General features: G+C 41.7%; 1 protein-coding gene across 1 annotated transcript; it reads right to left on the bottom strand.

Annotated features, from left to right (window-relative positions):
• Positions 1-11161: 11161 nt before the first annotated feature.
• SERP1 (stress associated endoplasmic reticulum protein 1) lies at positions 11162-14400 on the bottom strand. The gene is made up of 3 exons (XM_081953986.1): positions 14173-14400; positions 13763-13838; positions 11162-12541 (listed from the first exon to the last, which is right to left on the bottom strand). Exons 1-3 carry the CDS (start codon positions 14254-14256, stop codon positions 12501-12503), a joined length of 201 nt encoding a protein of 66 aa, XP_081810112.1. The 5' UTR covers positions 14257-14400; the 3' UTR covers positions 11162-12500.
• Between the last annotated feature and the right edge of the window lie 252 nt (positions 14401-14652).

Raw genomic sequence — 14652 nt, 5'->3', positions numbered from 1 at the left:
AGGACCGTGACTTTCAGCTTTTTAGGCCGCTTAGTGCGGACCTGACTAATCGTGGTGAGATAGGTTCGCAATTGCTCTCTCTGGGTCAACTCTATCTCGGCATCGGTATCCTGGCAATACTCTCGTTGAGCGTTCTGGTAGTACGCTCTCTCAGCTCTTTGTGTGTAATCTCTCTGGGAATACGCCCTTTCAGCTCTTTGGGAATCGTCTCTCTGGGTAAACTCTCGTGGGTTTCTCTCTGGGCGCCCTTTTTGATTTCGCCAAGCCCCTGGGTTGGGCTTCTGTTGGCGGTACAGTTGAGGCTGCCTTGAGGAGGCAGGGACTTCGCTCTGGCACACTCGTGCGATGTGCCCAAGTTTGTCGCAGTGCGAGCAAACAACGTTTCTGAACCGACAGGTAGACCGGGGGTGGTTCCCTCCGCAGCTTGCGCAAGGCGGCAAACGGAATCCGGATCTACCCCCAGGCCTCATGTGACTGCTCCGCATCAGGTGACTGTCCTCCAACTCGGGATCCTCGAAGTCTGGATTGGTGTCCTCGTAGTGGACTCTGGCTTGTCTGGGTCCTGGCTGGCTCGTGTTGAACCCGCGTTGTATGGTTTCAGATGATCTTTCCACTGATTCGGATGCCCTTGCTTCGTTTAGCGCTATTTGTAGGGTTAAATTTGGATTGGCCAACAGCCTTTTTTGTAGCGAAATGTCCTTTAACCCACAAACAAGTCTTGCCAGGATTTGCTCGTCCAGATCCCGGAACTCGCAGTGAGTCGATGCTTTTCGTAGTGCTGCAACATATTGGTTGATTGATTCTCCCGCCTTCTGGTTCCGCGTGTTGAATTCCTGGCGGCAAACGTGGCGGGAAGGTTTTGGCACGTAATGAGTTTGCAGAGTCTGTTGTAGCGCCGTCCATGATACCGCTTGTATCGGTGTAGGTTCGGAGAGGTCTCTGGCCGTGTTGAAAACCTCTCGCCCACAGTAGCTGAGGAAAATGTTCTTCTTTCGGGAGTCGGTTATCCCCGTGTATTCGTTTGCTTCGAGAAAACACTCGAAACGAATCATGTAAGCCTCCCATTGGTCGTTCATCGGGTCGAATGGAGCGGGAGGAGTGTGCATCGCCATCTTCTCTGTGTTGAATTTGCCGCGCTGCAATGTCCTGAGATGGCTGCCGGAATTTCTGCCGAATTCCTGGGCTGGATCGAATCCTGGGATTCTGGAGGTAGCTTCGTCCTACCTGTCTCTCGATCCCACCTTCGTCGCCAATGTTAGATTCGGGCAACGAGAGAACAGACTCCGGACACGTAGTGACTTGATAACTCTTTATTAGTAGTAGTAGTGATCCAGCTTACTCTGTGGTCTGAGGTTTCCCCTTTTATAGGGATCGGGTACGCCTCTCGACTAATCAGAGTGATACCTGTTTCCCGCCGTAGCGGCGGACCTGAGAGGAGACTTGCTGTGATATATGTTAATATCTAACAGGAAGTGACTTCCGGGTTGCTCGGAGGGTCGTTTTAAGCGCTCCGAAGGGTGCCATAGGTTCGCCATCACAGATCTAGAACAAGGTTTCTCAACTTTAGTAACTTTAAGATGTGTGGGTTTCAACTATCCAGAGTGGAAGAGATGAGGAATTTTGGAAATTGGAGTCCACCCATTTTAAGGTTGCTGGGTTTGAGAAACGCTGATGTAGAAGAGAACATCACATTAGAAGAACGAGCTTATAGTTTGTTTCCTTAGTACTGTCCAATGTCTTTTTGGGGGGGGAGGGGAGTCCATAAGCTTTTCCACTTCCAGTTATTGAACCTTAGTGTTCAATTTCAGGATGAGATTCAAGGTCAGATTTGTACATAACCTAATATAGAGATACCTTACAGACTGCTAGCCTTTACAAAATCTAATGAGGAAGAAGACAATCTTGCATGATGCATGCAAAAGGAACTGCAAGCTACAGCTACATTTTAAACTCTGTTTTTTGCATAGTTCAGTAGTTTGCTACTGACAAATCAGTAGGGTAGAATGGAGAATAGATTCATAGGATTTCTGCCCCTTGCCATCCTCCTTCTTAATGTCCTTCTTTTGTTCTTCCAAAGAGCATGAGAGAATGTATATAGACCAGGGGTGAAATTCAGCAGGTTTCTCCCTTTTCACATCCAGAGAAATATTCTGCCTTTTCAATATTTCCTAGGATATTTCATTTTTCTGGGAGACGGATGGGTTTTAACTTCCTACAGATTGATTGTAACATATTAACAGAGTTGGAAGGGGACCTTGCAGGTCATCTAGTCCAACCCCCTGCCCAAGCAGGAGACTCCCACCACCACCATCTGCCTCTACCTAGGATTGAACTCACAGCCTCCTGATTGTGAGATCCACTTTTAGGCCACCGCAGCTGTTACTTTTTCATCGCTGTGATTAACTGAAAGGTTGCTAAATGAGACGGTCCCTAAATGAGGACTTTAGGTTTCCGATAGGACAGGATGAAGTTCATACAAATAAAGGATGGATGTGTTCATCACATTCCCATTATTCTTTGCCTAATTTGATAACATTTGTAGCAGCAATGGGTCCTTCTAGGAGGAAATCATCTCCCAAAGGACAGGTAGCTGCAGGGGAATTGCCCTCTTTTTCATTCCTTTCTAAAAGGAGCCAGCTTCTTCTCCCCCGTTAAGCTCCAGCTGTAATATTTCAAGGCTCCCCATCACCGCAAATGAGATCTAGCACAGATTCGATTTGTTTTAGGACATTTGACAGCTTGCAGTAATTTTATACAGCCTTAGGAATGAAACTATTGCCCACAGAGGTTTGGGTTTCTGTGTGTGATTCTGCCAGTAGGTGGTGCTCTTGGGGAGCAGTACGGTATTTTTGTCAGAGTTTTACAGTCATAAATCATTGAAGTTAAGCAGCAATGGGCCAATGCACAAACAACACAAAGCACCAACAGGAGTTCAGTTGTTCCATAGGAGTTACCATTAAGAACTTCACCATTAATTATGCCATCGAATAAACTAAGTGTGGTGGGATTTAATAATTTTATAATAATTTTATAATTAATAATCTAATAGCTTAATAATAAAAAAGGTCGGCAGTTCGAATCCCTAGTACCACGTAACGGAGTGAGCTCCCGCGACTTGTCCCAGCTTCTGCCAACCTAGCAGTTCGAAAGCAGGTAAACATGCAAGTAGAAAAATAGGAACTACCTTTGGTGGGAAGGTAACAGCGTTCCGTGTGCCTTCGGCGTTGTTATGCCAGCCACATGACCACAGAGACATCCTCGGACAGCGCTGGCTCTTTGGCTTTGAAATGGAGATGAGCACCGTCCCCTAGAGTCGGGAACGACTAGCACATATGTGCGAGGGGAACCTTTACCCTTATCTTTAGCTAAGCAAATGACCTCAAACTTGCTGAATTCACATAACATGTTACACCACAATTCTCCATGACTTACTAACTACCTCCATTGGCTGGGCTGGTACAATATGAAACCTATAGAAATTCAATACTGTATTACTGCTTCAGCTGTGAAAAGTCTCAGAGTAATTTGGAAGCAGTTATTCTTACTCAAGTCTCTTTCATGTAAGAAGGGAGGTGCCATATAATCCACCTTGAACTCCTGGTGAGAGATATAAAATTAACTAACATTAAAATACTTCGAAAGTTGCTTTTTTCAAGAAGCTCTGACTGGCTGGTGGGGAATGGAAGGATTTATATTCCTTGCATACAGCTGGTCGTTTGCATGAATTAAATCTAAAGCAATGCAAATGACCAGCCATCTCCAAGGAGTATAAATCCTTCCATTCCCCACTATCCAGTCAGAGTTGAAGAAACTTCTTGGTTGAGCAGCAAAACGTCTTCAAAGAAAAACCATAAACTCTTTTTTTTAAAAGCACATTTGGGACAATCATCTGATGACTGAGACTCTCCGTAGACATTTAACCTTAAAATACTAGAGTTGTGTTTTTCAAACAACGATTGTTGGTATCCTATAAGATGCTAAGGTCAGACCAAACAGGCTGAGCGAGTGAGATTAGCGAAATATGCCCATGAATTCAGTCTTTCTGCAGAAAACTGGAGCTCACAATTGCATAAAATCTTTGTACCTCTAGGCCGAAGTGGGCTGCTATGAGTTCGCCTGGGTTTGGGAGAACCTGTAGCTAACATTATGGCTGGTTCGGACAACCTCCAAATCCCACTCCTGGTTGGCCCCGCCCCACCCACCCCTCTCACCCCGCTCCTCCCAAGAGTCTCCACGCAGCTCGTTTTGATGCGAGGTAAGTGCACAGAGGCTTGGAGAGGGGGAGAATGAGCCTTCCGGAGGTTCTGGCCTCCAGAGGGCCTCCGGAGTCTGGGGGAAGCAGTTTTTGCCCTCCCAGAGACTCGAGGAAAGCCTCCGGAGCCTAGGGAAGGCGAACCCCCAATGGTGCAGGAGGCTGACTAGGCCACGCCCACCATGCCCACATGCACCCAGCAACTGGACAGAGAACCCGTTGCTGAAATTTTTGAAGCCCATCCTGCCTCTCGTCCAAAATGCTTGCACACAGTCAGACAACTGGCACTCTAGGTTTTGTAACTGTTTGTTGCACAAGATATTTTTTTCCTTCTGATATGCTTTTATTTCTCTTCACACTCCATATGTCATATATTTGGCCTTATGCCTTTCTTTCCATCATCATCTGGAGCAAAAATAGCTAGCAGGCAATAGCAGTGTCCGCAGGAGTTCATTATGATTTGGTGTACATGCAGTGTGATGATGTATGTTGAAAACTGGAGGCTGGTATCGCACTGTTGCTAACACCTGACACATGCTTGATCCACTTTAGACACTGCTGCGGGCTGTTGAACCATTTATAATATCTATACATTCAAATGCAGAATCCTTCTGCCTCAAACCAAAAAAGCAATAAAGTTCAAAATAGCTTCTCTGCAGTCAGCCTTTCATATGAAAGTCAACCTGAAGTGGTGGAAAATGTGGTGGAAAAGAATTGCAAGACTGCAAAGAACAAATAAAGCAAAATCGTGATGAAGGACGGCAAGGCTATTTACTCCTAAACCTAAAACAAAGATAATGTATGTTATTTTAGGGGATATTTCCTGTGTACAGGAAATAGAGAAGGAGAAGGAGAAGGAGAAGGAGAAAAGAAACCATTTTATATTAGTCAACATAATTTAGTACTTTGAAGTGAAAAGGCTTAGAAGATTTGATGTTGTATAGGGCACTAGTGAACTATTCACAATTGTAAAGATAGGGGGGTCAGGTGTGACACCACCTCCTCCCCCAAATTCTGTTGCCCATCAGTAGCAAAATCCTATCTAATCTCTCTGCCTTCTGCCTTCTTTATATACAGGATGGAATGTATATGGTGTGTGGCTGTCTTATCACAAAATACACATTTTGTGTATTTTGACATTTTTTTCATTGCATCTTAATCAATTATAAAGATGAGAACTGAGATGTGAGAAAATGGAGATCACTATGGATGTGCATGTATACCAAAATTTAACTGTGAATAATGCCATCCAGACTTTGAAAATAATAAGACTGGATTGTGTACAAATGATGAGCATATTATTGCTAACATGCATAGAAGCCACGGTGGCATAGGTGTTAGAGTGCAGTACTGCAGGCTATTTCTGCTGACTGCCAGCTACCTGCCATTTGGCAGTTCAAATCTCACCAGGCTCAAAGATGACTCAGCCTTCCATCCTTCCAAGGTCGGTAAAATGAGGAGACAAATTGTTGGGGGGAAATATGACTCTGTAAACCGCTTAGAGAGGGCTTTAAAGCACTCTGAAGCGGTCTATAAGTCTAAGTGCTATTGCTAGCGCTATGTATAAACGTTTACTGAAAATGGAAACAGAAAATGAATATATTAAAGAATGTATGATAAAATGGGCAAAAAAACTAATTGGATTTAATATACTGTTGGACCAACATATATAGTGGGCCATGGGCTATGGCAGTAATGGCTAATCTTTTTGTTGTTGCGTGCCAAAAGCGTGCATGCGCACACAACAGTGCATGCACATGCACCCATAATGCAATGTACATGAAATCCTGTGTGTTTGCCCCCTCTCAAGCACATGTGCACATGGCCCCGTGCATGACCCTATATGCATCTCGGGGGGGCCTGTGCATGCACATGCAACCCCCGCACATGGGCCCTGCCCCCTGCTATGCATGTGTGTCTTCCACATGCACCCTGCCCCCCTGCACATGTGTAGCAGATGCCCGAAAACCAGCTGGCCGGTGGGAGGCTCGTGCGCATGTATGGTGGAGCTGAGCTGGGCGATGGATCACATGGCCACAGAGAGAATTCTGTGTGCTACCTGTGGCATGTGCGCCATAGATTCGCCATAATGGGGCTATAGGATGTGGCTGACCTGTTATGGCAATATTTTGCATTTGGGACTCTGGGGGAAGGTATAGAACATTTAAAGATTGTTCTGTGAAAGCAGAGCCAATGGCCATGGCAAAGATTATAGAACCAGAGAGTAGACCAGTTCCCAGCAGAGTGGTATGCTGCCGGTTTGCACTGGTTTGGGCGAACTGATAGTGGTAGTGGTGCAAGGCTTCAGCCACCCACCCTGACGTCAGCATGGACTTTCTGTGAATGCTCCCGCTACCTAACCAGTAGTGAAGAGAATAGAATACCATTATTGGTTCCCAGGAACCTTTTTGGATAAGAAGAGGTCATGAGATTTCCCACGTGTGTTCTGGATGGCTTCTTTCTACAATGGAGACTGAAATAAATAGCAAAAAGCTCAATATATTTTAATTTTAAAAAGCTATTAATGGATCCAGATAAAAATGGAATATTGAAACTTTAAAATAAAGATGTGGGAATTAATTATAAAGTACAACAGTGTTTTTTTTTGTGAGAAATAGATTCTGGTTTGGTTTTTACATGCTTAAGCAATTTCATGATTTCAAAAACTGGTCACTAGAGGGGACTAAAGAATTTAGGTCAAAGAATGATTGATATACAAGCCTGTAAGATATTGTTATACGTTGTCGAAAAGAATATATCAAACAGATGGGTGAAGCAGACAGGTTATAAAAATGTTCACTCACTGGATGTAGAAAATGTTATCCATACTTAAATTGTCTTGCTTCAAAGCTTTTAACAAACTCCTAAACAGGTCATTTCTCATCTAAGCAATGCCCATAAAAGTGGCCTCAAACGCCTTCAGTCTGCTTCCTGTTCATGGGAAATTGAAAAAAAACCCAACCTCTTTTATTCTGTAGCAAACAGAATAAAGTCACAAAGTGGCAGGAAACACATCAAATGCCCTAATCTCAAATGAATGTATACTGCTAAGGTCAACATGAAATTGATTGCACAGTGTCGAATTTCATACTTCTTCACTTTTTAAAAAATGGCTCTCTTAACTATCATGCACAGTAGTTGCACCCAGCCTACAATACACTCACCTTTTAACGTCCTAAAATTTACAAATTCCAATCAGAAAATCTTTCTGGATGTCTATAAGATCATCCAGCATGTCATGGAACAGAGCCACAGGTTTCTGGTATTTAATGACAAATGGATTTATATCTAGTTTAACTTTCTCTTCTCACCACAAATACACAAATATGTATATGTCTTACATAGTTCAGAGCAAGGCTTCAAAAAATCACAAAACATCATCATCTATTGAGTATTCTGATTAGCCTTTAAGTAAAAATCCTATGATGTCAGCTAGCAAAACGTTGAAGAACTTCCAAAGAAAAAGATGAAAGGAAAACTAGAATTAGAATAGAGCTGGAAGGGATCTTGGAAGTCTTCTAGACAAGACCCTTGCTCAAGCAGGAGAACCTATAGCATTTCAGATAAGTGATTGTCTAGTCTCTTCTTAAAAACCTCCAGTGATGGAGCACCAACAATTTCTGAAGGCTAGCTGTTCCACTGGTTAATTGTCTTCACTATTAGGAAGTTTCTCCTTAATTCCAGGTTGCTTCTCTCTTTGATTAGTTTCCAACTTGTCCTGCCCTCAGGTGCTTTGGAGAAAGTTTGACACCCCCCATCTTCTTTGTGTCAGCCCCTCAAATACTGGACTACTGCTATCATGTCACCCCTAATTATTCTTTTCTTTAGACTAGCCAGACCCAAAACCTGCAGCCATTCTTCATATGGTTTAGTCTCCAGGTCTTTGAACTACTGAAAATTTGTAGGCCTATCCTGACCATACCCCACCTCACTACTCATGGCAGCAATACCAACATATTGTATCTCATACTAAGGATTCTCTATGGGGTATGTATATGACTCATTGGCTCAATATATGCCAGTGGGTTTCTGCCCTATCACATTTTGACAGCACCAATCAGTGATTCAGTAAAACAAAGAAGTCATTAATTCAAATAGCCAGAATCCAGTTTTTGACTTGGTTTAGTAAGATCCATGTTTGTGTCTCAACTATGAAAGCTCATTTGCTGACCTCAAGGCAATCATGTTTGCTCAGCTCAACCTGCATTTTTGGAAGAACTGGAGGAACGTGGTACTGTATTCATGCCTCAACCCACTGCAGAAAAGATGGGTCATAAATCAAACAGAAAAATGAGTACATATATGTACATAAATGAGTGCTATACATTTATGTAATTATTTAGAAGATTTATGTGACAGTTGATCTTAAATATATAACTCTGGGTGGCCAACAACAATCCACAACAAACATTTTTAAAAACCCTAAAAACACACGAGCAAAACAAAAGTAAAGATAACCATAATGCATCAAAGGCACCATAACAAACTTCCACCACAATTGCACCTGTATTTGGCTTAAGAAACATTCTGGCACAAGGCCTGGGGTGGGTGAAGGTCAGGGAGAAGAACCAGGTCTACAAAGCCTTCCAAAAGGTCAAATGAATTAGCCAACAAATTGTTAGGCAAGCAAATCTTTAGATCTAAGAAGTTTAAACTATAATATAGCTTCCTATTGGAAATATCAAGGAAGTATTTCCAATAAAACCAGTCTTAAGACATCATCCTAGAAAGATCCACCCCCATCTTAAATATCTAATAGAGGAGGGTCAATCACCTTTCAAGAAATAGATTCCATACTGAACTGCTTGTATTGTCAGGAAATCCTTCCTAATGCTTATTTAAACCAGCTTTAGTATAATATGAATTGGTTGGTTTGGATTGGCTTCACATAATAGAAAATACAGTTGCCTTTGTTTATGCAACAGCTCTTCAAATAATTGAACATGGCTAGGGTTTGTTGTAGGGTACATAGTCAATTGTTTTAATCACTCTTAATTTCCAAGCCTCTTGCCAGTTGCATTATACTCTTTGGGATAAAACATGTTCCAGTTTGTCCATGTTTTTTTTTAATCGTTGTGTTAGAATTGGGAGAAATATTCTAAATGAGGAAGAACCAAACCATAAAATGGTATATTTTGCATGAACTGGATACTGTCCTTAACCCAAATCCTAACTCCAAATCTAAAATTGTGTTAAGTCTTTTTAAACCACAACTAATTTGCTTTGCATACTGTGGTATTACTATAGGATAGTTATTACTGATCTTATAATTTTCACATATAACTGTCCCTAATAAAATATTTTTAGTTCATGGTCATAGTCATTATGTATTTTTATCTTATGATTTTATCTAGGTCCTCTTTTCAGTTTGATGTCATCTGCATATATGATAAGCATCACACCTCCTGTTCTATCATTTATAAAATGTTATAATACCATGACCAACACTACAGACGCTGACCTTTCACTAATGTTATGCAGTTATTCTTTCTTTCTTCAGCTCAAGTGAGGCAATGGAAATCAAGGATAACAAACTGAAGCTCAAGCTGGACAAATATTGTAAACAAATGGCCTACAAATCCAGAACCAATTTGTTCTGGGCAGACTGCCCTGGTTTAAATATCGAGTTGTACTGTGCTTCTTGTTCCATCTCTGTCGCTAGTTACAAGCGTCCTCACTAACACAATGTGCATTTGACTAGCTTAGATAAATCCTAATTGTATGGCTAGCAGCAATTTGGTATCTTGCCCAAGCAACTGTTCATCCAGAGTACTCCACTGCATTTTACATGATGCTATGCTTGAAAACAATGCAGAAACTTTGCTTAGTGTAAAATATTTCAATAAGAATATTATCTGGAACTGGACAATGTGACATAGCACATTAAAGATATTGATATATTACATATATACATTAATAGCATTGTCATATTTTAAATCTTTATTAATTTAAAAGTAGTAGTGATTTGAGATTCTTAAATGCAAACTGGGAAAAGGTTAATATGCGATTTTAGAAATTTTTAGAAATACACTTACCGCTGTTTTTATAAGAATTATTTCAAAATGCAGTCTGCTTGCTCTAATAAAAAGTATCCTAAACCCCTACTCTAAACTTTTTACAGCATTACTAAGAGTAACTGTTACTTCTCAGGATTACAATGGAACCAATAGCTGCATACATCTTCTCAAGAGATTTGAAGGAGAGCTCATTTGAATGTTAAACTAAGTTAGGGTTAGCTAATATACCATTGAAAAACTGAACAATGGAAATGCTTTGAAGCAGATCTAGTTAAATCTGCATCTTTTCCCACATTTGTTTAGTTATGTTAAGCTTGCACTCCCGTCTATGGGATGGCCAAAATATTAGATCTCCCCCCACCCATTTCCTATCAACAGAACTCTCTTTTATGATTTAAACATTCATCAGAAGAATCATGCTACCTATGTTGAGATAGGCAACCAAAGAATCTCCAGTGTTTTTGGAGCAATGTCAATACATTCAAGCCAGGCTAATTAGTAATTCCAGATGTTGTACTTCAAAATGACGTTAAGGTATAGACTTTAACAATAAAAACTGGTAAGCCTGAATATTATGCTCCATTATGATGGAAGATGGACCTTAGCGGTCAATATTTTAATATTATAAACTTACATCACTGTGAAAACAAAGACTGAATTCTGAAATAAAGAGTCAGTTGGTGAAGTCGCTCTTCTCCCTATTCCACCCATTTCCAGTTCTGCACCACCAATCTTGTATCAATATAGGGAATACTTTGGCAGACAAAGTTGGCAGTACATCACCAGTCAAGGAACTTTACGGCTTATAAAATGGCACTGAACAGAAAAATAACATTGCCCAATATAGGATTTTCTTCATGCAAATTAAATCAGGGATTTTGAAAACAACACATCAGATTTTAAAGTAATTTATTGGAAATTGTTCTTAGATTACAAACAAGCATTTCCCATTTACAGAATGTACTGCTAACAGTACAAAGTATAGCCTTCCAGTAATCTGCCCATCATCCCATTTTGCAGGATTAAGAGTCATTTACCTAATTAAAGTTCCACTCAGCCCTTTAAAAAGTAGTAAGTTACCTTTCTATAAGGCATTCCCTGATAGAGTACCAAACTAAGCATTTTCCTTGCTATATGCTTTGCAAGAAGCTGTTAATAGTGGTAAGAACATTTCAATCTGATGTCTACTACCCTGTGAAGTGCAACCCACTTACCCTTACATCGTTTCATTGACTTCTACATTAACATGCAGTAGAATTGACAGAAAATGGCTCATGTCACAGTAATATAAAAATTTGGATTCAGCAGTATGTTTAATCTGTTAATTTGTACAACTGGAGTGGGGTACTGTTTAGCCTACATGCATGTTAGTGCTGTCTGTATAAACAATATATGGTTGATGTAGAACACATCAAGAGGTGGTATTTACATCCTGAATGTATCTTCTGAGTTGTCCCGTTATCTTACCCCAACAATGCAATAATGGCATAAGAAACACTGACATTCAATACAATTTAACAGTAGCAGCTAAGCATTTTGAGAAACTTCTGGTGCGTTTTAAGACTGAAGAGCTTTGTTCCTATATGTAAATTATGGTCAGTTAAGCCACTGGGTTTACATTACATTGTTTAATAAAACAAGATCCAAAAGAAGCAAAGGATAAGGTATTCTACTAGATGTGTAATTAAATTGCCACATGCTACACTAAAACTAAGCTACACATATGCAGGATGGGCTTTAGATAAGCAAAAAACCATAGCAGGTATCCTTTAACTGAATTGCATGAATGTGCTTTAAGCTAGTTATACAGTTACCACTTAATAAGATTCACTTTCTTTTAAATAAAACACTTCCATTTATACAGAAGATTAACAAAATCAGTGTTTACATATGATGCAATCACTATCTACACTGATTATATTTTAAAATATACTTTATGATACTTTAATATCAACATAAATCATGAATTTGATTCACAGAATAAGTAGGTCCACCATTTTAAGTTAACAATAATTCTTTATTGCTTTATACATGTGGTGCTTTTTCAAGGCACTGTGGCATGGACTAGAAAACCTGGAATGATTTGTGAAAGAACCTGGAATGACATGTGGCCAACATGGACAGTTCTTCAGAAGCAAGACGACAGGAAATTTAAATTCCAAGTTATCGAACATTAGGAATGAGAGTTCATAGTTCACAGGAGAAAATATCTTGTTTAAAGACCAACTCTTTCACATGCCCATCCTGATACTCTGAATAATCTGGAAGATTGCTATAAAACAAAACAAAGAAGCATTACTAAGCAAAGTACATTAGCATTCATCAAACGGCACATACCTTTTTAGTTATTTTAGCACCCTTATCTCAAAGGACCCCTATTTCAATGCTCTTATCATTCACTTATCAACTTATTCAATAATATAGAAATAAAACAATGCCCTCAAATGTGACATCAATTCACACATTAATAACATGTAAATAAGTTTTTGCAGTGTATAAAGATCTACTACTGAATATTTAGATTACAATATTGCAAATTTAGATGTTTATAGTACAGTACTACTTTCCTTTATCTGTTGCCTATTTTTATAAGCATTTTGTTAATGAATGTGCAAACCACCCTAACAGTTAAAGTTCAAGTATAAGGCAGAAATTCTGCTTTTTATGTAATTTTGCCAAGGATATTTGGAAAGTATATATCGCATTTATACGGTTGGCCATGTCACAGAAGAGTGTCTGGGAGATATATAACAATAAAAATATACAAAAAATTCATAAAAATAAAAAATAAAAGAACACTATAAAAATTAAAATATAAAGTCTAGGATCAAGTAATAAAATCCTTATAGTCTTACATAATTTGTAATGGTAAACAAAGTTGAAAGCTGATAAAAGGCACAGGTGAATAGTCACATGACTCCCTTAATGACAGTGCTTAAGGCTACTTTGCATAAGCTTTCATCCTTTTTTTCAAAGCTTTGTCCTGAGCCATCTGGTATACAGGAAGCCTATTATTTTCAATGAAGAGATTAGAAATGAATTGTGAAATGAACATTCAGGGGTTACTCACACACAATTGTTACAGAATTAGATACAGATCGGTGTAAGCTTATTAAAAAAAAAGCTTGATCAAAAAAGCAAGACCAAGCAGCTTGGAAATTAGAGAAGTACACATCTGCATCATACATTCTGATTGCCAAATCTTGGTAAAGGATTCTTAACTATTGCAGCAATGAAAGCCTTCTCTCCCAAATGCACAGACATCTTCACCCCAAGGCCTGTCAGATGCAATGTCACATTCTTCTTCTTCTTCACCGGGGAAACGTTCATCTAAGCGTTTCCCATCCCCGCCTGATCTGGGCCCGAAGCAATCTGGATCATAAGCCAAGATCATAACCCCTTTCCTCCCCTTGTTGCAAAGGGACTCGCTCGGCCCTTTCAATTCCCGGGGAAAACCGGACCTCCCCCAGCTGCAACCAGCACAGACACTTACCCGAACCGCAGACCACGAAGATGAACAGCGCCAACAGCCACGGTCCCACCGATGCTTTCTCCTCGGGGGCGTTTCTCTGCAGGAAAAGCCATCGACGGTTAGGGACCGAAACCTCGCAGCCGCCTTGGGCAGGAGCCCTCAACCCCCGCCCCGCCACAGACCCTCCCGGGGATTACCAAGACGGGGACGGAGGGAGGCGAACGGGGGAGGGGGGGGGTCGCCGAAGCAAAGGGAAGCCAAACGGGATGAAGCCTCCCAGGGTGGCTGGGCTGCTTTAAGACAGACGGGACTCCGAACAGCGACCGCCGCTCGGCCGCTCCGGCTCCTCTCTCTCTCTGCCTGAGAAAAGGGGACAGGGCTAGGCACCGGCCCGCCGAGAGCTGCGGGAAAAGGGGGTGAGCAGCCCCTACCGAGGTCTTGGCCACGTTGCCGCGCTGCGTGATGTTTTTGCTGTGCTTCTCGTTGGCCATCCGGATCCGCTGCTTCGCCACCATCTTGACTGCTGTTGCCGTCCCCGCCGCCTCCGTCTGGCACTCGTCGAGCGACGCCGCTCTTGGGCTGTGGGAGCTCCGCGCCGGGGATCACGGGAGGACCGTCCGCCTCGCCTCTCGGGCTCTTCCCAGCCAAGCCGCCGCGTAAGCAGCAACTGCCCTTCACGCTGATCCCACCCTCCGGAAGCGCGTTGCCCAGCGGCGGAGGAGCGGGCGGGCGGGAGAGCCGTCCCCCCCCGGAAGCGAGACTCTCCCCGAGCCGCCGCTCTTCACGCTTTCGCCTGAAAAGCGTAGTTGACGGAGCGCCCTCCCCCTGTCGTCATTGTCCAATGGGCGCTGAGCTCTCTGGAGGAGCCTGTGGCAGGGCTTTCCCGTGGCCAGGTGATCCAAGGCACTCCC

This window comes from Natrix helvetica (assembly GCF_964273705.1).
Source record: "Natrix helvetica genome assembly, chromosome: 5".
Lineage (NCBI taxonomy): Eukaryota > Metazoa > Chordata > Lepidosauria > Squamata > Natricidae > Natrix > Natrix helvetica.
This window is presented reverse-complemented; position numbering and strand designations above follow the sequence as displayed.